Consider the following 26,069-nt stretch of genomic DNA (forward strand, 5'->3'; position numbering starts at 1 on the left):
CCTAAGCTTTAGAACTCAGACCCTAGACCACTACATTTCTCTCGCTCTCGCTCCTCTTTTAAAAAAAACATCTCAAAACTTATCTCTTTGACCAAGTTTTTGGTCAACTTTCCTAATGGATGGAATTGTAAAGCAGAGAAGTTATATAAAACCTGTATAGAACCACACACGATGTCACCATGGACACTTCTGATCTCCATATTATAAAAAGTAACTAGAGAAACTGTGGAAGGTGCAAAAAAGATTCACTAGAATGACACCAGAACTGAGAGGTTATACCTATCAGGAATCATCAAACAGGCTGGGGCTCATTTCTCTCGAAAAGAGAAGCTTGAGAGGTGACCTGATTGATGTTTATAAGCTTATGAAAGAGTTTGATAGGAAAGAGATGGAGATGATGTTTCCACTTGCAGCTGAGACCAGCACTAGAGATCATAAATAAAAGGTAATAAATCCAACAGGGAAGAAGCTGTTTCACCCAGAGAAATTTAACTTGTTAACATGTAGCTTGCTATGTGGAGTGGCTGATGCATTAAGGGGAAGGAATAGAAGGGTTTTTTTATATTCATTCACAAGATGTGGTCTTCGCTGGCTGGGCCTCTCTTGACTTGTGCCTTGTAGGTGGTGGTCAGACTTTGGGGAGGCAGGAGGTGAGTTACTTGCTCCACGATTCCTAGCCTCTGACATGCTCTTGTAACCACAGTATTTATATGGCTAGTCCAGTTCAGTTTCTGGTCAATGGTAACCCCCAGGATGTTGATAGTGGGGGATTCAGTGACAGTGATGCCGTTGAACATCAAGGGGCAATGGTTGGACTCCCTCTTTTTGGAGATGACACTTGTGTGGCGCGAAGGTTACTTGCCACTTGTCAGCCTGGATATTGTCCAGGTCTTGCTGCATTTGGACGTGGACTGCTTCAGTATCTGAGGAGTCGCGAATATGCTGAACATTGTGCAATCATCTATGTTAATGGGGCTAATTAAAGGGGGGTTAAGAGGAGGCTCATGTGGAGCACAAATACCTGCATGAAACAGTTGGCATGAATGGTCTGTTAGGTTATGGCCATGTTAACTTTATTTTGAATTTCAAATCCATCTACAACCTTTAGCCTGGTTCAGTGAGTTGTAGCGCTAGACAAATGCAATTTGTTGTTGTTTGAGGGGTTATGGAAATAGGTGCAGGTTGAGGCCATAAGGGATTAAAATACTAGATATGCACAAATCTGAAACAAGTTCAAAGTAAGAGCTTCACACTTAGGATAACATATTTAGTGCCAGTCCAGTTAAAACAGGAGCCAGTTCTGGTTATGATGGAAGGGTGATACATAGAGTCATAGTCATAGAGTTATACAACACAGAAATAGGCTTTTCAGCCCATCTTGTCCATGCTGGCCATAAAGCACCTATTTATTCTAATCCCATTTGCCAGCACTTGGCCCAAAACCCTGTTTGCTGGTGTTTCAAATGTTCTAAATACTCAACTAAAATACTTCTTAAATGTTGTGAGGGTTTCTGCCTCTACCACCCCTTCAGGCAGTGTGTTCCAGATTCCCACCACCCTCTGGGTGAAAAAATCTTTCCTCAAATCTCCTCTGAACCTCCTGCCCCTTACCTTAAATCTATGCCCCCTGGTTAGTGACACCTCTGCTAAGGGGAAGAGTTTCTTTCTATCTCCCCTATCTATGCCCCTCATAATCTTTATACCTCTATCAGGTCCCCCTTCAGCCTTCTCTGCTCTAAGGAAAACATCGCTAGCCTATCCCGTCTCTCTTCACAGCTGAAATGCTCCAGCCCAGGCAACATCCTGGTGAATCTCCTCTGCACCCTCTCCAGTGCAATCACATCACATGCATTAAATAAGTTGATTTCCAAACTTAAAAGCACTGCAGATTGATCCTTGCAAAATACCACAAGAACCAGCAATTTTTTTTTTTCATGGGATGTGGGTGTCGCTGGCTGGGCCAGCATTTATTGCCCATCCCTAATTGCCCTTGAGAAGGCGGTGGTGAGCTGCCTTCTTGAATCGCTGCAGTCCATGTGGTGTAGGTACACCCACAGCGCTGTTAGGGAGGGAGTTCCAGGATTTTGACCCAGTGACAGTGAAGGATTGGTGATATATTTTCAAGTCAGGATGGTGAGTGACTTGGAGGGGAACTTCCAGGTGGTGGTGTTCCCATCTATCTGCTGCCCTTGTCCTTCTAGATGGTAGAAGTTACGGGTTTAGAAGGTGCATTCGGTTGCTGAGTTACAAAATAAAATTCTCAGCATCTGTTGGGAGGCAACAGGTGAGTTCACTGGACAGATTGACAGGTTGTCCCCTCATTCAGATCCATGGGACCAGCCCTAAGCGGTCCGCCGAGCGCCAGATGGCGCTGCGTTAGGAGGAGGCGGTGGCGGCGGCTCTGGATGTCATGGCCGGCAGAAGCGGTCCGCCGAGCGCCAGGTGGCGCCAGACGGGGAGGAGGCGGCGGCTCTGGATGTCATGGCCGGGAGAAGCGGTCCGCCGACCGCCAGGTGGGGCTGCGCCAGGAGGAGGCGGCGGCTCTGGATGTCATGGACGGGAGAAGCGGTCCTCCGAGCGCCAGGTGGCGCCAGACGGGGAGGAGGCGGCGGCTCTGGATGTCATGGCCGGCAGAAGCGGTCCGCCGAGCGCCAGGTGGCGCTGCGCCTGGAGGACGGGTTGGCTGCTCTTCCGGGAAACGGGCGGCAATGGCGGGGCGGGGAGGCCTGTGGATTCTCCGGGAGCTGAGGCGGCCGGCTGGGGGCTTCGGCCGCGGCTTTCTGGCCGGCTCGCTACTGGGCTCTACCTGCTGTGCCCTGGCCTTGCACTGGTACCGGCAGCAGGAGGAGGAGGATCGGCAGGGAGGTGAGGGCCGGTGCTGGGCCCTGGGCCCTGGGCCCTGGGGCCCCTCCCCCACCCCCCCCCCCCCCCCCCCCCCAATCCAGTCTGAGGTTGTGAAGGATGCTATACAAATGCAAACTCTTTTTATAATGTTAGAAAATCTAATGGATGCAGCTTCAGAGCGATTGAGTGGGAAGTGAGGTGACAGACCCCCCTCCACCCCCCCCCCTTCCCCCCCCCCCCCCCCCGATTGAGAGCCATGGCCACTGATGGTGATGTGGGTTTGACAGACCTGATTCCCACACCCTAACCCCTCCCCCTCCCCTCTCACCGCCTGACAGAGTCAGGCTCACCCAGAAGAAATAAGGGTGGCTGCTGCTCTGTGGGAGCCCCCCCACCCCTCCCCGGGTCGCCACCTTGACCTGTAAATTCGTCGCTGCCAACTTCATGGCCGCTGGGTCAGAATAAAAAAGACAATAGGTCAAACCCCAATCCCTGGCAGCGCCGCAGCCCCACGTACGCCACGTGGAGGTGGCTCGCCCGGGCGATGGGGGACAGGCACTAAATACCGGCCCTGCCCACCGCGCCCACGTCCCGTGAATGAGCCCGTGTTTGGTTTAGCGCGTGGCCGGGGGTTTTCTGCAGCCAGTGTGGAACAGGTCCTGACCGCGGGCCTCATACCGCGTAACACACGTAGGCATCTTGGCACTCAGACTATACTGCGCTCAGTGCTGATACATGATTTAAAAGTTCTGCCGCATCAGCGCAAACAGTTTAGTATCAGTACCGTATTATTGATACAGGCTTGTTTGTATTCAGTGGGTAAGGTAGGGTGTCTGAGCAGTGCTAAAGTTGCTGTCCTTGTTTTCGTTGATGAACCTATTGTTTAAAAAATGTTAGTGTCGATGTCTGCCTTGTTTCTTCGACCAATGCTCACAATTGATCGTACTTCTCTTCATAGAGCTTCCAAAGAACAGCCAGCTGGAAAAGTATGGCTTGCCTATGATTGGCTCAGAGATTCGCTATTGCACCAATCACGTATCATCATATGATCAGGCTAAGAGGACTCCCAGATGGGTTCTTGAGCATATTACAAAGGAAAAAGTGCAAGGTACAGACTGTAAAATCAAATCTCTTCACGTTCTTTGCCTTGTGCTTGTATTGCTTACTGTTGTAAGCCAGGAACTTATTGTTCCCTAACCGTCTGCACTGTACATCCCTTTCTCTCCCTATCTCCTTACAAAGACTCTGTTCCACACACTATTTGACAAAGAAGGTAAATTAAAAGATGAGGTCAAGTGTTCCAAACTCAAGTGGGATGAGGCTCATGTGGAGCATAAAATGAGTTCTGCCCCCAACCTTGTGTCTGACAGGAAGGACAGAGTTCCAATCTTTACTGTGTCCAGTTTTTAAGAAGGGATGTACTTTTTGTATTGGAAGCAATCCAGAGAAGGTTCACTAGTTTGATTCCAGTGATGAAGGCGGTGTCTTACAAGGAAAGGTTGAGCAGGCTAGGTCTTTGCTCATTGGAGTTTGGAAGAATGAGAGTTGAAACATATAAGATTCTGAGGGGGCTTGACAGGGTGGATGCTGAGAAGGTATTTCCTCTCGTGGGGGAATCTAGAACGAGTTTAAAAATAAGTGGTCCCCCATTTAAGGCAGAGATGAGGAGGAATTTCTTCTGTCAGAGGATTGTGAACCTTTTGAATTCTCTTCCCCCAGTGAACATTGGCGGCTGGGCCAATGAATATATTCAAGGCTGGGTTCGACAGATTTTTGAGCTATAGGGGAGTTCAGGGTTGTGGGGAAGAGGCCAAGATCTGATGATCTTCTTGAATGGCGGAGCAGGCTCGAGGGGCCGAATGGTTTACTCCTGCTCCTAGTGATATAATCCCGCAGTATTCTTGGAGCAAGGTCCCAAATATCACGGGGCCATCAGAGGGAGAGCGAGTTTGAAATGTGAGTCATGCCACAAGCGTAGAATTTTTACAGCACTGAAGCAGGCTGTTCAGCCTAGCTGGTCCATGCCAGTGTTTTTGCTCCACATACTACATCTCCCACTCTTCATCTCATGCCTTGAGCATAACCTTCGATTTTTTTCTCCCTCGTGTTATCTATCCTCCCCTTTAACACATCTACGCTTTTCACCTCATTTACTCCAGGTGGTGGGGAGTTCCATATTCTCACTCTTGTTTGGAAAGTGTTTCCTGAATCCTCTATAGGATTCAGTAGTGATTGCCTTGTGTGTTAGCCGTGGCTCGTTTGGTAGCGCACTTGCTTCTAACTCAGAAGGTTCTGGGTTCAAGTCCCACTCCTGGACTTGAACGCAAAAATCAAGGCTGATATCCAGCGCACTGCTGTGGGAGGAGCACACTGTCTTTTGGGTGAGGTGTTAAACTGAAGCCCCATCTGCCCTCTCAGGTGGATGGAAAAGATCCCATGGTACCATTTCGAAGGAAAGCAGGGGAGTTATCCCCAGTTTCCTGGCCAATATTTATCCCTCAATCAACATCACAGAAAACATTATCTGGTCATTCTCACATTGCTGTTTGGGGGATCTTGCTGTGCGTTTGCTGCATTACAACAATGACTACACTCTAAAAGCACTTTGAGATGTCAGGTGGTTGTGAAAGCTGCTCAATAAATTCAAGTTGTTCTTTATCCTTTCCTTATGGTCTCTAGTTCTTGTCTTGCCTACGAGTAAAAACATTGTCTCTGTGTCTGCACTATCAAACTCGTCATTTTAAAGTCCTCGATAAGGCCTCCTCTTTTCTAGAGGAAGGATCCCCAGCCTGTTAAAGCCTTCCTGGTTAGGTATAACTTATTTGTTCTGGTTCATTCTAGTAAATCCTTTTTGCAGTTATTCCAGTGTCCCTTTGTCCTTTTTATAACCTGGAGATGAGAAATGTTCACAATACTTCAAGTGCGGTCTAATCAAAGTTCAGTGGAAGTTTAATGTAACTTCTTTGCTTTCCAATTCCATTCTGCTAGAAATGAACTCCAGTCCTTAGTTTACTTTTTGTGTGGCGCATCAACCTGGGTTGGTATTTCTAATGATGTGAGGATCTGTACCTCAGATCCCTCTGTCCTCAAACCCTTTTTAGGCTATTTTGCAAAGTCATGGCTTCCATTTTCTTTCTACCAAAATGTGCCACCTCTCACTAATTGGAGCTCATCAGCCAATGATGTGGCCATTCTGCAAGCTTATTAATGTTTCCATGTATTTTGTCACAGTCCTCATCTGGACTAACTTCATCCCCCCCAACTTGGTGTTGCCCTCAAGTTTTGAAATTGGACTTTCTTTCGGGAGAGATGGGTGGGGGAAGTCAGGAACTGGATGGCCGTAAACTGACACACCACTTCCACATTCATGGATTGAAGGTAGTGGCCTTGAGTTGTAGCTTGAACCTATCCAAAAACTCAACATTGAGTAGTCGGTGTCTTTCGGTATAAGCCACAGGGACAGCTGGTGAGGGAAATCAAAATGTCTCTTCGATTCACTTTGTATCGGGTGCTTCCTCAACTCTTGGTGGCGCACAGAATTTTAGTTTGTATTTAGTCCGTGCTGTAGGTGTACAGAATGGGAGTGTTCCATCCCTCACCTTCACTGGCAGAAATATTTACTCTCCCCCTTTGATTACCCGAAGTTGGCCAGCGTCGCAGTGAATGGTGATTCAGCGACGGTTGTGACTATGCACCACACACACTATTATCTGGACAGTGACTGCATTTCAATCATAACCTGGATGTGAAGCACTTTGGGCCATTCTGAAAGGTGCAGTGAGGGGCTTGTGCCAGCGAATGGAGCAGGGAGAAACCATCACCCTACATCCTGATATAAAAGGTTATGCACCTGCACTTCTCATCTGATATTAATCCAGTTTAAAGTCGGCAAAATACATTGAAAACCTATTGAATGAGACTGAGCTATATTTCCCCAATCTCCAGTTTAGGATCTGCACAGGGGGTTTCCAGTTCCAGCCTGGGGCGTCAGTGATACCACATTTAGTTATAAGGGCTAAGTACCTAAGGGCCCCTAGGTGTCTGAGGTAACAGAGTACGTGGACATTTTAACACAGCAGCAGGTCAGTTGTCAGGCTGAATGATGCCCCCCTCACAGGATGATTTTATAATCCCATTTTCCTGCTTTTCTGTTCCTCCTTCAGTTACTTTGCTTTTGCTTTCCTCGCCCAATGGACACAATCTGCCTTTACATATGGCGCAAGTTCCCAGGAGTAACTTACAGAATAACATTCTCTAAAAGACCCCAAAAAAAACCACTCAAAACGTCAAATAGCAAGGTTTGAGAAGTTGGATGGACACTTGATCATCAAGTGTTCACAGTGCAGGCACTGACGCTGTATTATTTCATACATTGTCTCTATATACGCAATGTAAACTCACACTTTACAGCGCAGGGAATGTGGTGCAAAGAGTTAGGAATTTCAGATTTAAACCACCCCTCACATGCATTTCACCCTGGCTGATTCAAAACCATGAGGGGTCTGGACAGGGTAGGTGGGGAGAAACTGTTCCCATTGGCGGAAGGATTGAGGACCAGCGGGCACGGGTTTAAGGTAATTGGGCTAAAGAAGCAAAAGCGGTAGGAGAAAAAAGCGTGAGTGGTTAGGGTCTGGAATACACTGCCTGAGAGTGTGGTGGAGGCGGGTTCAATCCAGGCATTCAAGAGGGAACGAGATAATTACTTGGAAAGAAGCAACCTGCGGGGTTGCGGGAGAATGGCACTGGGTGAAATGCTCATTCAGAGAGCTGGTGCAGAAACGATGGGCCGAGTGGCCTCCTGCACTGTAACAATCCTCTGACACTGGAGATCGATGTTATGATTGGTATTAATGGAAATCTCCTGAATTATTAATCTGCAAATGCCAATGTTTCAGTGCACCTGACGCGTGGCCTGAGCTGGGAGCAGCTTTGCACAAAATCCTTGCGGAGTGACCACATTCAGGTCGGGCTGAAAGACCAGAGAGGCCATTTCCTTCCAAGCTTCTACCCTGTCATTGCTAAGGGCGCATGGAGTTGCCCGAGGTTAACTCTCTTTCATCGTGGGGCAAGAGTGTCGTTTCCATGTGTCACACGGTACTCTTTCTCTCACCCCCACCACCCAACCAACCTTCCCCCAGAATTATAGAACAGTACAGCACAGAAGGAGGCAGTTCAGCCCCTCTTGAGAAGAGCAGGCCAGTTAGTCCCACTCTCCTGCTCTCTCTGCATATCCCTGCAATATTTTCTTTTTCAAGTATTTATTCAATTCCCATTTGAAGATTGCAGTTGAATCTTTTCGAACCATCCCTGTCGGGCAATGTTGTCCAAACCTAGACCACTCGCGTAAAAAAAAAAAGGATTTTCCCCTTACCGCCTCTGGTCCTTTCACCAATCGCCTTCACCCTGTGTCCTCCGATTATCGAAAGCGCGGCAGTGACCTTCACCTCGTGTTGGTAGATTGGACGCGTCGAGGTGGGCGGAACCTTCAATGGGCAACCGTTTGTGTTTTTTTAAATTTTGTTTTGAACGATAACAGTAGGAAGCCTGATAAAAACAGAAAGGCCCCTGGAGCTGCCAGTTCAAAGTGTGTTTACTTTGGAATGTGTTTTGACGCAGGGACAGCGGATCGGAAGCATTGCAAGTTTAAGCCGGATCCCAGCGTCCCAGCGCTGTTCAGTGCGACGAATGAAGACTACCGCAGCAGTGGATGGAGCCGAGGACACATGGCTCCAGCAGGAAACAACAAGTTCTCATTGGTAGGCAGCCAAATGGCAATAGTGTTGTCTTAAACAAAAACAGAATTACCTGGAAAAACTCAGCAGGTCTGGCAGCATCGGCGGAGAAGAAAAGAGTTGACGTTTCGAGTCCTCGTGACCCTTCGACCAGTTCTGTCGAAGGGTCACGAGGACTCGAAACGTCAACTCTTTTCTTCTCCGCCGATGCTGCCAGACCTGCTGAGTTTTTCCAGGTAATTCTGTTTTTGTTTTGGATTTCCAGCATCCGGAGTTTTTTGTTTTTTATAATAGTGTTGCCTTGTGTGTGTGTGTGTGTGTGTCTAAGGTGCCAATGAAATTCATCAAAACCTCACATGTCACTGTAGGACTCACTCATCCACAGATTGCAGGCAGGACTTTGAATGCGGGATCCGTTCCCCAGCACCTTTTGTGGGGAGGTGCTCATACCTGTGCTAGCTGCAGGTGGGACACATCTGACAGCCTGGCATGAGGGAGGAAAGGAGGGATATTTAGCTCTTTTAAAGCCAAGCTAATAAACTAAATTAACAAAATGAAGGGATAAAATAAACACAGCCCCTAAACTAGGTTAGCTGTAAAACCAAGGTCAAAGTTTAAAGAAAGTTTACAGACAGGGATATTTACCTAAAGATAGCTGAAGCCAAATCTGGAAATGTGGACTAAGGTGAGCCGAAACAGTGGGTAGCGCTCTTGCCTCTGAATAGGAAGGCCATTCTTTCAAGTCTCACTCCAGCACCTGAACACATAATCTAGACTGATACTCTGGTGTAGTGCTGAGGGAATGCTGCACTATCGTAGGTACCGTCTTTTGAATCAGACGCAAATTGAGGCCCTGTCTGCCCTGTCAGGTGAATGTAAGTTATTCCCTGGCACTATTATGAAGAAGAGTTGGCCAGTGTGTACCCCTCAACCGGCATCACGAGAAAGAAATCACATTGCCTGGCCAATATTACATTGCTGCTTGTGGGAGCTTGCTGTGAGCAAATTGGCTGCTGCGTTTCCTGCTAGGCTTCACAAAATACATAACTAGCTGTGAAGGACTTTGGGACATTGTGGTCAACTTAATTGGCTGTTCAAGTTGTTGAATTGATTGTCATCCTTCCATCTGTTAAAGATGGAGGAGATGCAGCTTCTTATTTTGGTCAGGACAGGTGGGGTCACTTGCTGCACTTCCTTGGATGACTGAATAAGCTGGTTCTGGAAAGGCAAAGCCTTCACGCGCTGCACATGAAGTTGTCCCTTGCCATTGTTGAGGGCTGATCTGTGCTGACTCCTTGTTTTGAGGGCTGAACATCTGCTTCGGAGCTCCTGAAACCACGGGTCACCGTGGTGGCAAATTCCTGCCTGCAGCTGGTGTGGGCATTTGCATCGACTGTTCACTAGAGTTTCCTCATTTGTCCTGATTGATGTTGAGGGCGTTCGTGTCCCTTTTGGCAGCATCTTTGAATCAGAGCTTTGGGTGCCCGGTATGGACTGCCTCCCTGTTTAACATGTCCTTGCAGATGTGGCCAACTTCCATTCCTGTGCACTTGCCCAAGCTATCAGCGCCTTCTTTGCTGATTAGCGCTAGTATACTGGGCATGTTTACCCTCGAAAGGACTACTTCATTGGCTTTGTCCTTCCACGTGCACCCTAGCTAGTAGAGATGGAAGTTCTTGAGCCTTTTTCCTTGGTAAGTATAGGTTGCCTAGGCTTCACTGCCAAACAGCAACGTGCTGAGAATACAGGCCTTCTAGATAAGCACCTTGATCCTGTGAATCACTTAGTTGTTTTTCCATGCCTGTTAGTCAGCCAAAGTCAGTGGCTGCCTTTCCGATGTATGTGCGGGGATCTTTGTCAAAGGACAGGCTGGCTGTCACCATAGATCCAAGGTATTAGAATGTGCTGACTGCTTCCAGTGATGTGTTGTTGAATCGGATCACAGGACACAACACCCTGTCCATAACTACAGTTTTCTTGATACTGGTGGTGAGAGTGAACCTGACACAGAAATAGGGTAGATGATCCATCAGCCTTTGGAGCTGGTCTTCTGTCAGGGCAACCAGTGCAGCAGCCTCAGCATACAGAAGGTCTTTCTGATCAGTGCATGCTGCACTTTTGCCTTGTCTTATCTTGATAGGTTGAGGAGTTTCCTGTTTGGTCACGTGTGGAGGTGCACTCCTTCCATGTCGGCAGGGAGTGCATAGCTCAGTAGGACAGAGAACATAAGAAATAGGAGCAGGAGTAGACCGTGGCTGATGATCTGGTGTGTTGATTTCCACATTCCCAACTAACCCCGATAACCTTTGATTCCCTTCCCTAACAAGAATCTGTCTACCTCTGCCTTAAAAATATCCAATGACCCCGCCTCCACCACCTTCTGAGGCAGAGAATTCCAAAGTCGCACAACCCTCTGAGAGAAAAAAATTCTCCTCATCTCTGTCCTAAAAGAGTGACCCCTAACTTTAAAACAGTGCCCCCCTAGTTCTGGACTCACCAACAAGAGGAAACATCCTATCCACGTCCACCTTGTCAAGGCCGTCCAGGGTCTTGGATACTTCAATCAAATCACCCCTCACTCTTCTAAACTCCAGTGGAAACAAGCCCAGTCTGTCCAACCTTTCCTCATAAGACAGCCCACTCATTCCAGGTATCAACCTAGTAAACCTCCTTTGAACAGCCTCCAATGTATTTATATCCTTCCTTAAATAAGGAGACCAGAACTGCACACAGTATTCGAGATGCGGTCTCACTAATGCCCTGTATAAATGGAGCTTAACATCCTTACTTTTATGTTCAATCCTTCTCGTAATAAAGGATAGCATTCCATTAGCCAAGATACCAAACAAATAGAGGCTAAGAAGCAGCCTTGTTTCAGTCCCATTTTTCACGTAAATGCTATTCCTGCGATGTGATGCTGCCATGTCAATTATCTGTCAGAAGATGGCGATGTTGAACAGCGAATAACTAGTTCTACTACCGCTCGTACTAACTTTGTCAAAGGCCACTGTAGCCGGGAGTGTCTGGCAGGTTTTCCCTCAGTGAAGCGCTGCACTGCACAGTGAAGGGAGACGGGCTGAGGAATTCATTGTTGTCCTTTCGGTCGTTTTGTGGTTGTGAGGATTATACTGCCTGTTTGAAATTCTCCAACCCCTCCATGGCCTCCCCAGCCCTCGTATTCTCCTCCAACCCCACCACTCTCTGAGATGTCCGCGCTCCTCTGGTTCTGACCTCGGGCATCCCTGACTGTGAGAGCTCCATCGCTGGGGTCCATGCTTTCAGTGCCCAGGCCTTAAGCTCTCGAATACCCACCCTTAAACCCCGTCGCCTCTTTCTTTTTATTCGTTTATGGGATGTGGGCTTTGCGGGCATTGGCCAGGATTTGTTGCCCACCTCTAATTGCCCTTGAACTGAGTGGCTTGCTGGGCCATTTCAGAGGGGCAGTTAAGAGTCGGCCACATAATGCTGTGGGTCTGGAGTCACGTGTAGGCCAGACTGGGTAAGGACGGCAGATTTCCTCCCCTAAAGGGGTTTAGTGAACCAGATGGGTTTTTACAACAATAGACGATAGCTTCCTGGTCACCATTACTGAGAGTTGGTTTCAATTCCTGATTTATTAATTTAATTTAAATGTTACCAGTCGAGTTTAAAACCTATCCCCTTGACCAAGCTTTTGGAATCTGCTCTGATATTACCTTATTTGGTTTGGTGTCAGATGTTGCTTTGCAGCGCCCCCCCCTGTGAAATGCCTTCGGAGGCTCTATCACATTAAAGATGCTGCCTAAATATAAATGACTAAATTATCTCTTGCTGGAGAAGTATAAAAGAAGTTGGAACCATCTGTCTTTAATGGAATATAAAATCACAGAGAGCATATGGTATAGGTTCACCAAGATTTTTCCAAGAATGGGAAACCAATCTCCCTGAGAACCAGGAGTCAGTAAGCAATGGTAAGCCTTAAGTTAAGTTCCTCCATTAAGTTAGTGATTATTTTGTACTAAAGCTAGCCAGTGCAGTAGAGTCAGTCTTGGCTCAAACATTCAGCGCTTACTACTCTCAAGTAGAATTATGCTTCTTAATTAACAAAGGCCAAAAGCTAACGTTACGATGATATGAAGAATAATCAATAATAGTCTTGTATTAATACGCATCAAGCCGGCCTGATTATGCTTAACCCATACACCCCTCAAACAAATTTGCAAAGGCTTTGTCTTTTACATTTAAGTTTATTAACAGAGATAACAGGAACCTGACTCAAGGAAGGGCAGACTGGGTGTTAAATATTCCTGGGTACAAGGCGTTCGGAAAAGATAGGAAAGGAAAGGTGGAGGGCTGGCGGTATTGGTTAAGGAGAGCATTGCGGTGCCGGAGAAAGAGGATGTCCCAGAAGGTTCAAGGACAGAATCAATTTGGCTAGAGCTAAGGAACAAAAAGGGTGCAATTACATTGCTCGGTGTAGTCTGTAGATCGCCAACTAGTGAGAAGGACGTAGAAGAACAAATCTACAGGGAAATTGGAGACAGATGCAAGCATTTTGGAGTAATAATGGGTGAATTTAATTACCTGAATGTAGACTGGGACAGTACTAGTCTAAAGGGTGGAGAGGAGCAAAAGTTTCTAGATTGTGCGCAGGAAAATTTTCTGCAGCAGTGTGTGTCCAATCCAACAAGAAAAGACGCACTGTTGGACCTGGTTCTTGGAAATGAGGTGGGCCAAGTAGATCAAGTGTAGGTAGGGGAACATATAGGAGACAGTGATCATTGTATTGTATGTTTAGGATGACGATATGAAAGGACAATAGGCAATCGAGGGTAAGAGTTAGTAACTAGATGAGAGTTGACTTCAATGGGGCGAGAACGAAGCTGGGCCAGACAGACTGGAACGAAAGAGTGGCGGGAAAAACTGTAGCTAAACAATGGGCTATCTTCAAAAAAGAAATGGTTCGGGCACAGTCCAGGTATATTCCATCGAAAGGGAAAAGTAGGACAAACAAATCCAGAACTCCCTAAATGAAAAAGGAGATAGAAATTAAGGTAAAAAAGAAAAAGCGTTCTTTTGACAGGTGTCAGGTAGAAAATACAATTGAGAACCAAGAGGAATGCAGAAGGTTCAGAGGGGAGGTGAGAAAGCATATTACAGAAGCTAATAGGGAAGAGGAGGGATTATGAGAAAAATCGGCAGCTAACATAAAGGGCAATCCCAAAGTCTTCTGTAGGCATATAAATAGTAAAAGGGTAGTAAAAGGAGGAGTAGGACTGATTAGAGAACTAAAAGGGAAGGACAAAGTGGCCATGGCTGAGGTGTTAAATAGATACTTTGCATCCGTCTTTACCAAGGAGGTAGATGCTACCCAGGCCATGGTGACATACAAGGAAACTCTGTCACTAGAAGGGTTCAAAATTGACAAGGAGGAAGTGTTGAATAGACTGTCAGTATTTAAAGTTGACAAGGCACCGGGACCGGATGAGATACACCCAAGGATAATGAAGGAAGTAAGAGTAGAAATTGCAGGGGCACTGGCCATAATCTTTAAGTCTTCCCTAGACTCCGGGGAGGTGCCAGAGGAGTGAAGAATTGCAAACATTACGCCCTTGTTCAAAAAAGATTGTAAGGATAAGCCCAGTAATTACAGACCAGTCAGTTTAACTTCAGTGATGGGCAAGATTCTAGAAGCAATTATTCGGGATAGAATTAGTAGTCACATGGAAAAATATGGGTTGATAAGGAAGAGCCAGCATGGATTTCTAAAGGGGAAATTGTGTTTAACTAACTTGCTGGAGTTTTCTGAAGAGGTAACAGAAAAGGTCAATGAGGGTAATGCTGTTGATGTGGTGTACATGGACTTTCAAAAGGCATTTGACACAGTGCCACACAACAGACTTGTGAGAAAATTATTGCTCATGGAATAAAAGGGACAGTAGCAACATGGATACAAAATTGGCTGAAAAATAGGAAGCAGAGAGTAATGGTCAATGGATATTTTTCGGGCTGGAGAAAGGTTTGTATTGGAGTTCCCCAGGGGTTGGTACTGGGACTCTTGCTTTTCCTGATATGTATTAATGATTAGATCTTGGTGTGAAGGAGGCATTTTTGAAGTTTGTGGATGATATGAAGCTTGGGAGTGCTGTAAACTGCAATGAGGACAGTGTAGAACTTCAAAAGGACATAGCCAAGTTGGTGGAGTGGGCAGATATGTGGAAGATGAAGTTCAATGTGGAGAAGTGTGAGGTGATGCATTTTGGTAGGAAGAACATGGACAGACAATATAAAATAAGGGGTGAAATTTTGAAGGGGGTACAGACTTGGGTGTATATGTGCATAAATCGTTGAAGATGGCAGGACAGTGGAGAAAGTAGTTAATAAAGCATATAGTATCCTGGGCTTTATTAATAGGGGCATAGAGAACAGGAGCAAGGAGGTTATGCTGAACTTATATAAGACACTCATTAAACCTCAGCTGGAGTATTGTGTACAGTTCTGGGCACCACATTATAGGAAAGATGTGAACACGTTGGAGAGAGTGCAGAAGAGGTTTACAAAACTGGTTCCAGGGATGGAAAAGCTTCAGCTATGTGGATAGATGGGAGAGGTTGGGACTGATCTTTGGAGTGAAGAAGGTTAAGAGGTGATTTGATAGAGATGTTTAAAATCCTGTGGGTGCTGGACAGAGTAGGTAGGGAGAAGCTGTTTCTGCTCAGAAAAGGATCAAGAACGAGAGAGCACAGATTTAAAGTGATTTGTAAAAGAAGCAAGTTAACAAAGCATATAGTAAGAAACAAACTTTTTCACACAGCAAGTGGTTCGAGTCTGGAATGCACTGCCTGGAAGTCTGGTGGAAGCAGGTTCAATCGAGGCATTCAAAGGGGCATTAGATGATTATTTGAACAGAAACAAGGTGCAGGGGTACAGGGAAAAGGCAGGCCAATGGTGCTAGGTCATGATGTTCATTTGGAGAGTTGCTGCAGATATGACGGGCCGAATGGCCTCCTGTGCTGTAACATTCTGTGATCCTATGCTGTGCTTTTGTTCTTTTCTGCAGCAAGCCATGGCTGAAACATTCTACCTGTCCAACATTGTGCCTCAGAATTATGAAAACAATGCTGGCTTCTGGAACAGGTGAGAGGTCAAGTTCTCTGAATTTACACCCAATGCTAGTGCCTAATAAATCTCAGAACAAATGGCTGCCAGTTTCTGAGATCACCAGCTTTTACTTCTCTACTTGCAGTGTCCTTTATTTGCAGGCTCATGATGGCTGCCATATTGTGCCCCCCCCCCCCCACCCACATAACACCTTGGCCCACTGGGGCCTAGGCCTTGACTGTCGGCAGCCTCGTTGACCTGGGAAGGTGTCACAATCAAGCCTGACCCCGCCCATGCCAAGGCCCACACATCCAGCTACTTTGGCAGAAGTCAAATGCATACCAGAAACAGAAACCTTGCCTCTTACCCACTGACTAGCCTTGGCCCACAAAAGCCAATTGTGGCATCCCAACCTCAGTGTAGGTTATAGTCCTTTATAGGACCTTTGTGGTCAGTATGACTCAGGGCCATATTGGCCTTTGTTTTAATTCTCAGTCCAGCTGTTGGCACATTTTAAATTGGCAGTGTAGTGTGCTGATTAATAGCCTCAAGTCTTCCTGTTCAATATAAATGTAAGCCTTTGAATGGCTAATGATTTGTTGACAAAATTAAAACCCATGGGATTAAAGGGGCAGTGACAGCATGGGCAGCAGAGAGTGCTGGTGAATGGCTGTTTTTTTAGACTGGGGTTGGGGGGAGGTATGTACAATAGTAGCATTTCCCAGAGGTCGGTACAATGACCACTGCTCTTTCTGATATATATTAATGCCTTGGGACTTGGGCGTAAAGGACATAATTTCAAAGTTTGCAAATGAAACTACCAAAGAGCCAGCACAGACATGATGGACTGAATGGTTTCCTGTGCTGAATCATTCTATGAACTCTTTGTATTTGTGCAGGTCACTGAATGCTGGAACATCTTTAACGGAATCTGTATATGGCACAGGATAATTCTTTGGGTGTGATGCAAAGTTAATGGAACAATGGTTTAGTGGCAATATTACAAGTAGATATATTCTATATAATGCGCGCTTTTGTTCTTTGGAGTGTATGAGTTATGCACTCCCCCTCATGTCCTCTCCAGCATGCCTTTATAGTTCATGATTTATTTAGTACGTTTTTCAGCATTGTGGAGTAGACTGTGTCTAAAAGCATGAGTAATACTTGGTGTATATGCTGGGCAAAAAACATACAATTAAAGCATACTAAAGATGCTCTCTTGAGGGGGCAGTAAATTTATCCATTGAATAGTTCATAGAGAGCTTTACAGCAAAAGCTGACTGTGCTTGCACGTTCTCACACTCCAGATTTTTATAACTCTCCTGCTCTCCAGTAACCTCATCCTCTAAGACTTTGCCTCAGCTTATCAGCTGCTGAAACCCACATCCAAGCCTTTGTTATCTCCAGACTCGACTATTCCAGTGCTTTCTTGGCTGGCCTCCCATTTTCCACCCTTCATAGACTTGAGTAGATCCAAAACTCTGCTGCTTGTGCCCTTACTCACATTAAATCCAATTCAGTCCGCGCCCCTGCGCTTGCTGACCCCCATTGGTTCCCAGTCAGAAAATGCTACAATTTTAAAGTTCTTATCCTTGTGTTCAGATCTCTCCATGGTGCCGCTCCTCCCTGTTTATATAATCTCCTCCAGCCCAACAACTCTCTTGAGATCTCTGCGCTCCTCCAGTTCTGGCCACTTGCATGCATGTCCCTGGTTTTAATCCGCCATTGGTTGCAGTGCCTTTAACTGCCTGGGATTCCCTCTCCGAACCTCTCCACCTCACAATCCACCTTTTATGTTGCTGCTTAAAACCTACCTCGTTGCCAACCCCTAATATCTCTTCATGTAGCTTGGTGTCAAATTTTGTCTGGTTACTACGTTCCTGAAAATCACTTCGGGACATTCACACTGCAGTGAATGCAACTTGTTTACGTTGCAATGTTACCTGTGCAGCAAAGGAGCATTTGCTTCACACGTAGCTGAACTAAGTGTGGTCCAGGCAAAAAGACGGTATTCAAATGACTTCTGTTCCAGCCTTGCTCTTAGTCCTTAACATCCACCGTCTGCATTGTTCAATGTTCCACTGCTAATGGGCTTTGGAAGTTAATCATCTCCAGGTTATGACCTCATTCTGCTTCTGGGATTTGGGCTGGGCGCCCACACGGATAGAATCTTCACATACCAGCAGGCCAGTTGGTTCATCATGCCTGTGGCAGCTGTTTGAGTTATCGATTTTGTCCAAACACCCTCTGCTCTTTCTCCATAGCAGCCCCCCACTCAATTTTTCCTTTTCAATTATTTATCCTATTCTCTTTTTAAAGTTACTTTTTAAAAAAATGTGTTCTTTCACAAGATGGCCAGCATTTATTGCCCATCCCTAATTGCCCCTTGAGAAGGTGGTAGTGAGCTGCCTTCTTGAGCCGCTGCAGTCCATGTGGTGTAGGTACACCCACCGTGCTGTTAGGGAGGGAGTTCCAGGATTTTGGCCCAGCGACAGTGAAGGAACAGCGATATATTTCCAGGTCAGGATGGTGTTTGGTTTGGAGGGGAACTTGTAGGTGGTGGTGTTCCCATGCATCTGCTGCTCTTGTCCTTCTGCGTGGTAGAGCTGCACTCATCCAGGCAAATGGGGAATATTCCATTTACACTCCTAACTTGTGCCTTGTAGATGGTGGACAGGCTTTGGGTTGTCAGGAGGTGAGTTCCCAGCCTCTTACCTGCTCTTGTAGCCATAGTATTTATATGGCTCGTCCAGTTCAGTTTCTGATCAATGGTGACCCCGAGGATGTTGATACTGGAGGTTTCAGTGATGGTAATGCCATTGAACATCAAGGGGCGATGGTTAGATTCTCTCTTCTTGGTGATGGTCATTGACTGGCACTTTTGTGGCGGGAATGTTACTTGCCACTTGTCAACCCAAGCCTGGATATTGTCCAGGTCTTGCTGCATTTGGACATGGACTGCTTCAATATCTGAGGAGACACAAATGGTGCTGAACATTGTGCAATCATCAGTGAACATCCCCACTTCTGACCTTATGATGGAAGGAAGGTCATTGATGAAGCAGCTGAAGATGGTTGGGCCTAGGACACTACCCTGAGGAACTCCTGCAGTGATATCCTGGAACTGAGATGATTAACCTCAACAACCACAACCATCTTCTTTTGTGCTAGGTATGACTCCAACCAGCGGAGAGCTTTCCCCCTGATTCCCATTGACTCTGCTTTTGCTAGGGCTCCCTAAGGGGAGCCACTTGCCTGAATGAGTGCAGCTCCAACAACACTCAAGAAGCTCAACACCATCCAGGATAAAGCAGCCCACTTGATTGGCACCCCTTCCACAAACATTCACTCCCTCCACCACCAACGCACAGTAGCAGCAGTGTGTACCACCTATAAGATGCACTGCAGCATTTAACCAAGACTCCTTAGACAGTACCTTCCAAACCGACGGCTTCTACCACTCTGAAGGACAAGGGCGGCAGATGCATGGGAACACCACCAGCAAGACCTTGATGTCAAGGGCAGTCACTCTCATCTCACTTCTTGAGTTCAGCCCTTTTGTCCCTTTGGATCAAGGTCAGAAGCTGAGTGGCCCTGGCGGAACCCAAACTGAGTGTCAGTGAGCAGCTTATTGCTGAGTAATTGCCACTTGATAGTCGATGACTCCTTCCATTACTTTACTGATGATGGAGAGTAGACAGATGAGGTGGTAATTGGCCGGGTTGGATTTGTCCTGCTTTTTGTGTACAGGATATACCTGGGCAATTTTCCACGTAGCCGGATAGATGCCAGTGTTGTAGCTGCACTGGAACAGCTTGGCTAGGGGCGTGGCGAGTTCTGGAGCAGAAATTTTCAGTACTATTGCCGGAATATTGTCAGGGCCCATAGCCTTTGCAGTATCCAATGCTTTCAGCTGTTTCTTGATATCGAGTGACATTGAGTGAATCAAATTGGCTGAAGATTGGCATCTGTGATGCTGGGGACATCAGGAAGAGGCCGAGCTGCATCATCCACTTGGCACTTCTGTCTGAAGATGGTTGCAAATGATACAGCCATGGTATTTTGCACTGATGTGCTGGGCTCCTTTATCATTGAGCATCCTGCTCCTGTTAGTTGTTTAATTGTCCACCACTGTTTATGACTAGATTTGGCAGGACCGCAGAGCTTAGACCTGATCTCTTGCTTGTGGGATTGCTTAGCTCTGTCTATCAAATTCTGCTTATGCTGTTTGGCAGACAAGTAATCCTGTGTTGTAGCTTCACCAGGTTAACACCTCATTTTTAGGTACACCTAGTGCTGCCTCTGGCATGCCCTCCTGCACTCTTCATCGAACCAGGGTTGTTATCCCGGCTTGGTGATAATGGAAGAGTGGGGGATATGCCAGACCATGAGCTTACAGATAATGTTTGAATACAATTCTGCTGCTGCTGGTGGCCCACAGCGCCTCATGGATGCCCAATTTTGAGTTGCTGGATCTGATCGAAATCAATCCCATGTGTTATTGCCAACACAACACGATGGAGGGTATCCTGAACGTGAAGGTGGAACTTCATCTCCACAAGGACTGTGCGGTGATCACTCCTAGCAATATTGTCATGGACAGAGCATCAGCGACAGGTAGATTAGTGAGGACAAGGTCAAGTTGGTTTTTCCCTGTTGTTGGTTTCTTCACCACCTGTCGCAGACCCAGTCTAGCAGTTATGCCCTTCAGAGACCATGAGTTCAAGGCCCATCACGACAGTTCAAGAATTTATATTCAGTTACAAATAAAGCATTTTTTATTCGTTCAGGGCCAGCAATTATTGTCCAGCCCTTCTTTAAATGCTGCACTCCATGTTGTTTAGGTAAACCCACAGTGCTACTAGGGAGGGAGGTGCGGGATTCTGATCCAGTTAGGATGGTGTGTGACTTGGAGGAGAACTTGCAGATGCCATCTGATGCCCTTGTTTGTCTAGGTGGCAGAGGCCATGGGTTTGAAATATTGAAATAAGAAGCTGACATAAGTAAAAACAAAACACAAAGCTGTTGGATTATCATAAAAACCCAACTGATCCACTAATGTCCTTAAGGGAAGGAAACCTGTCATCCTCGCCCTGTCTAGTCTGTACATGGCTCTCGTCCCCCACAGATATGGTTGACTCTTAACCACCCTCTAAGTGGCCTAGCAGGTTGCTTATTTGTATTAAACTCTCAGGGCAACTAAGGGTGGGCGATAATTGCTGGCATCGCCCACGTCCAAGAATGAATAATAAGTTAAAACAAAATAATAAACGTAAGTTTGAGCTCTTGTTAGCTGGATAGAAGGCCTTCCAATTCAGCTCACCATAATTTAGCAAAACTGACCACAAAACTCTGCGTGCATTGCCCCATGGTAGCTGTTCCACCGTTTGGAAGTGTTGAGCTTCAGCAGTAGCTATTTGCCCCTTTGAAGTCCATTCGCTGTTTAGCAAATCAGGGATAGGGGGTGTGTATTTTCATGTCTGGCTTCCCGGTGATGCAGTCGTTGCTTGTTTGGTCAGTGATGGAGTGAAGGAAATGAATCGAACCATGAACTGGGGCAAGGCAATGGCATTGTATTTTTTTGACAGGTTGGAAATGTACTGCCGTGAACTGACCCAGAGGTATGAGAACGTTTGGGTCATTTCTGGACCCTTGACTCTCCCGACATCAGGATCTGATGGGAAGAAAACCGTGGCCTACCAGGTGAGATCAGAGATGGATACTGAACGTCTGTGTACAGCAGGCTTGTGGATACTTGCCTCGCTGCCACTTGGAAGGCAAATGGGAGAAGAGAGTGGGGGAGAGAAAGCATCAGCGTTAGAAAGAAACAGTTGCAGGAAGAGAGAAGTACAAAGTCCAAGAGGCTAGCAGATCCCTGAACGTTGATTCAATTAAGTACGATCTACAGACATTGTCAAAGCTATTAAATTAAAATGCTACTTTAAAATCACGTCCATTTACCTATTATCCTGTATGGTCCTCAGACTATCTTTTGCCTTCGTTGATCTTTTACCACCTCAAAGGCATCTATGAAGCCTTACCAAGCAGGATAACCCGTTTTAAAATCCGTGCCAACAACATCTGACTGTTTTATCTGGATGGCCGGTCATTTCCTTCTTAATTAAATGTTCTAAAATTTTCCTCTCGGCAGATGTTAAGATGGCTGGTCTGTAATTATCCAGATTAGCTGTGCCTTTCTCACAAATGAGTTCTGCCGTAGGAAATCTCCAGTCACCCGACGTGCATGCACTCAGTAGAGCTCTGAGGCATCACTTTAGGGACGGGCAATAAATGCTGGCCTAGCCAGCGATGCCCACATTGCAGAAATGAATTTTTAAAAATGTTTAACGGCCCCAGCAATTCCTGCCTTCCGAGTGCTAGCGTGTAACTCGGGCATTTTGTCTTTCATTAGCTTCACTACAACTTTCATTTTTATCTGTGGATAATTTGCTTGCCTCACAAAGCTATTTCAGAGCCACCTTCTTAAATCCTTCTGCTTGGTTAAGATCTCAGATTAAATATTTTCGCCATTTTAAAAATCATTACCTACAAGCTGAAACACTGTTGTGGAAATTGTGATTTCTTTGTCTGCTGCCCACAGTCTGATATAAGCAACACACAGGGTCCAGTTCAGCTGAAAGAGAAAGAGAGGGAGAGGCAAGAGGCCTTTTTGGTGCCCTCCGATGTTTCTTCTCCAGACTGTCCCAAAGCAAGTAGGGTTTAGTGATAAAATACATTTCAAATTGGTTGACCCCTATCACAAGACCTCTCTTTCTCTCTCCTTCTCTCTTTCCATTATGATTGAGTGATCTGTGCTGGGTCACCTATTATTTGTCATTTATATAAACAACATAGATGACTATGTGGGGGGTAGGGTTAGTAAATTTGCGGATGACACAAAGATTGGCCGGGTGGTTGACAGTGAGGTTGAGTGTCTTAGGCTACGGGTAGACATAGGCGGGATGGTCAAATGGGCAGAAAAGTGGCAGATGGAATTTAACCCTGAAAAGTGTGAGGTGATACACTTTGGAAAGAGTAATTTGACAAGGAAGTATTCAATGAACGGCATGACACTAGGAAGTTCTGAGGAACAAAGGGACCTTGGCGTGTGTGTCCATAGATCTCAGAAGGCAGAGGGGCATGTTAGTGAGGTGGTGAAAAAGGCATATGGGACACTTGCCTTTATCAATTGAGGCATAGATTACAAAAGTAGGGAGGTCATGTTGGAGTTGTATAGAACCTTGGTGAGGCCACAGCTGGAGTACTGTGTGCAGTTCTGGTCACCACATTATAGGAAGGATGTGATTGCACTGGAAGGGGTGCAGAGGAGATTCACCAGGATGTTGCCTAGGATGAAACATTTAAGTTATGAAGAGAGGTTGGATAGACTTGGGTTGTTTTCGTTGGAGCAGAGAAGACTGAGGGGCGACCTGATCGAGATGTACAAGGTTATGAGGGGCATGGACAGGGTGGATAGGGAGCAGCTGTTCACCTAGTTGAAGGGTCAGTCACAAGGGGGCATAAGTTCAAGGTGAGGGGCAGGAGGTTTAGGGGGAATGTGAGGAAAAACTTTTTTACCCAGAGGGTGGTGACGGTCTGGAATGCACTTCCTGGGAGAGTGATGGAGGTGGGTTGCCTCACATCCTTTAAAAAGTATCTGGATGAGCACTTGGCACGTCATAACGTTCAAGGCTATGGGCCAAGTGCTGGTAAATGGGATTCGGTAGGTAGGTCAGGTGTTTCTCACGTGTCGGTGCAGACTCAATGGGCCAAAGGGCCTCTTCTGCACAGTGATTCTGTGAGTATTCCACAGAACATAGTTAATTAGGTCATGTCTGGACAGACCTTGGCTACTGTGTTATGATCTAGGTGACTAACTTTTAATGTCTAAGGCATCACTTCTGAATGACTCATTCATCTATAGTAATGAGCTAGGAAGGACATATCAACAACGAAAACAGAAAATGCTAGAAAAACTCAACAGGCCTCGCAGCACTTGTGGGGAGAGAAACAGAGTTAATGAGAAGTAGAAATGTGATGAAATTTGTACTGTTTAAGGTGGGTGGAGCAGGTGAAGCTGGATAGAAGGCCAGCGATAGGTGGGGGCAAAGGAGGGATTGACAAAGATGTCATGAACAAAAGGACAAAGGGAGTGTTAATGGTAGTGGTAAGGGCTAAAAAAAAAGGTGCTGATAGTGACATAAAGGTGAGAAAGCAGAATGTGATAATGGCAGAACAAGGGTAAGCATTCTGTGAAAGAGCAACATGGAACAAGTAACAGGTGGCCCTTTTGGGGGTAGGGTTGGGGGAGGGGGTGGTTGTGGGGGGGGAAAGGATATAAAATGGGGGGATAAAAAAGGCAATAAAACAATGAATAAATGACTAACATTTAATATCTAAGGCACCACTTCTGAGTGACTCATTCATTTATAGTAATGAGCTAGGAAAGACATATCAACATCTCCAAAGCAGCCATTGTCTCTGTAGACTGTGATACAGCCGAATGGAAGAATGTGGCTTTTATAGAGATGCAAATGGTGGCAGCCATTTTAAGTTTCAGTCCTTGGTTGAAGTAATCCTTGATACCAACAGGTGTGAAATTCCACAGGAGGGTAACCAATAGATGTTTTAGTTGGAATTCACGTTGTGAGCTTCCACAAACTTGACCAACTTGCAGTTGCAGACATGTCAGGTGACTTCTAGCAGCCATCTTAAATCAGTGTCTTTGTTTTAACACTTGAAACTGCCTTTTTTTTTTAAGTTCCATATGTGAGTCCAGCAGATGAAATTGAAATTTAATATTTGACATCACCACACCTCTGTAACAGGGTCAAAGATCCAAGTAGTGTCTGTACCACTTGATCCAGTGGGGACTGATACCTGCTGGACAGATCATTGGCGTATTTTATCGGTGATGAATATCCACTGAGCACCAAGACATCATAAGCTCCAGTCCAAGAGGAAGAAGATCAACGTCTCAGCCCTAAAGCAGCCTGACTGAAGAGAGGGGTAATTGGCCAGGTTGGATTTGACCTGCTTTGTGTGTACATGATATATCTGGACAATTTTACACATTGCTGGGTAGGTGCCTGTGTTGTAGCTGTACTGGAACAGATTGGCTAGGGACACGGCAAGTTCTGGAGTACAAATCTTCAGTAGTATTGCCGGAATATTGTCTGAGCTCATAGCCTTTGCATGCCCAGTGCCTTCAGCCGTTTTATGATATCACGTAGAGTGAATTGAATTGACTGAAGACTGGCATCTGTGATGGTGGAGGAGGCCGAAATGGATCACCCGCTTGACATTTCTGGCTGAAGATTGTTGCGAATGCTTCAGCCTTACCTTTTGCACTGATGTGCTTGGTTCCTCCATCATTCACGACTGGATGTGGCAGGACTGCAGAGCTTAGATCTGATCCGTTGGTTATCACTTAGCTAAGAATCACTTAGCTCTGTCTATCACTTGCTGCTTATGCTGTTTGGCACGCAAGTAGTGCTGTGTTGTAACTTCACCAGGTTGGCACCTCATTTTTAGGTATGCCTGGTTGCTGCTCCTGGCATGCCCTTCTGCACTTTTCATTGAACCAGGTTTGCTACCCTGGTTGGATGGTAATGGTAGAGTGGAGGATATGCTGGGCCATGAAGTTACAGATTGTGGTTGAGTGCAATTCTGCTGCTGCTGATGGCCCACAGCGCCTCACGGATGCCCAGTCTTGAGTCGCTAGATCTGTTTGAAATCTATCCCATTTACCATGGTGGTAGTGCCACACAAAACGATGGTGGGTATCCTGAATGTGAAGACGGGACTTTGTGTCCATATGGACTGTGCAGTGGTCATTCCTACTGATACTGTCATGGACAGAAGCATCTGCGGCAGGCAGGTTGGTGAGGATGAGGTCAAGTATGTTTTTCCCTCTTGTTGGTTCCCTCACCAACTGCTGCAGACCCAGCCTAGCAGCTATGTCCTTTAGGATTCAGCCAGCTCAGTCAGTAGTGGTGCTACCGAGCCACTCTTAGTGATGGACATTGGAGCTCCCCACCCAGAGTACATTGTGCACTTACCACTCTCAGTGCTTCTTCCAAGTGGTGTTCAACATGGAGGAGCCCTGATTCATCAGCTGAGGGAGGGTGGTACGTGGTAATCAGCGGGATGTTTCCTTGCCCATGTTCGACCTGATGCCATCAGACTTCATGGGGGCCAGAGTCGATGTTGAGGACTCCCAGGGCAACTCCTTCCTGACTGTATACCACTGTGCCACCACCTCTACTGGGCCTGTCCTGCCGGTGGGACAGGACATACTCAGGGATGGTGATGATGGTGTCTAGGACATTGTCTGTAAGATATGATCCTGTTGCTTGACTAGCCCATGAGACAGCTCTCCCAATTTTGGCACTAGCCCCCAGATGTTAGTAA

General features: G+C 46.3%; 1 protein-coding gene across 1 annotated transcript in view; it reads left to right on the forward strand.

Moving 5' to 3' along the window:
* The first annotated feature begins 2,675 nt into the window (after nucleotides 1-2,675).
* The window catches only part of LOC121276606 (nuclease EXOG, mitochondrial-like), a 41,867-nt gene continuing 18,473 nt past the window's right edge, over nucleotides 2,676-26,069 (forward strand). Inside the window, exons 1-5 of the mRNA XM_041185222.1 lie at nucleotides 2,676-2,865; nucleotides 3,803-3,952; nucleotides 8,461-8,600; nucleotides 15,616-15,692; nucleotides 21,245-21,359. Coding sequence (XP_041041156.1) covers nucleotides 2,709-2,865; nucleotides 3,803-3,952; nucleotides 8,461-8,600; nucleotides 15,616-15,692; nucleotides 21,245-21,359 — 639 coding nt within the window. The 5' untranslated portion in view covers nucleotides 2,676-2,708. The remainder of the gene's footprint in view (nucleotides 2,866-3,802; nucleotides 3,953-8,460; nucleotides 8,601-15,615; nucleotides 15,693-21,244; nucleotides 21,360-26,069) is intronic.

Source organism: Carcharodon carcharias, chromosome 3 (genome assembly GCF_017639515.1).
Source record: "Carcharodon carcharias isolate sCarCar2 chromosome 3, sCarCar2.pri, whole genome shotgun sequence".
Lineage (NCBI taxonomy): Eukaryota > Metazoa > Chordata > Chondrichthyes > Lamniformes > Lamnidae > Carcharodon > Carcharodon carcharias.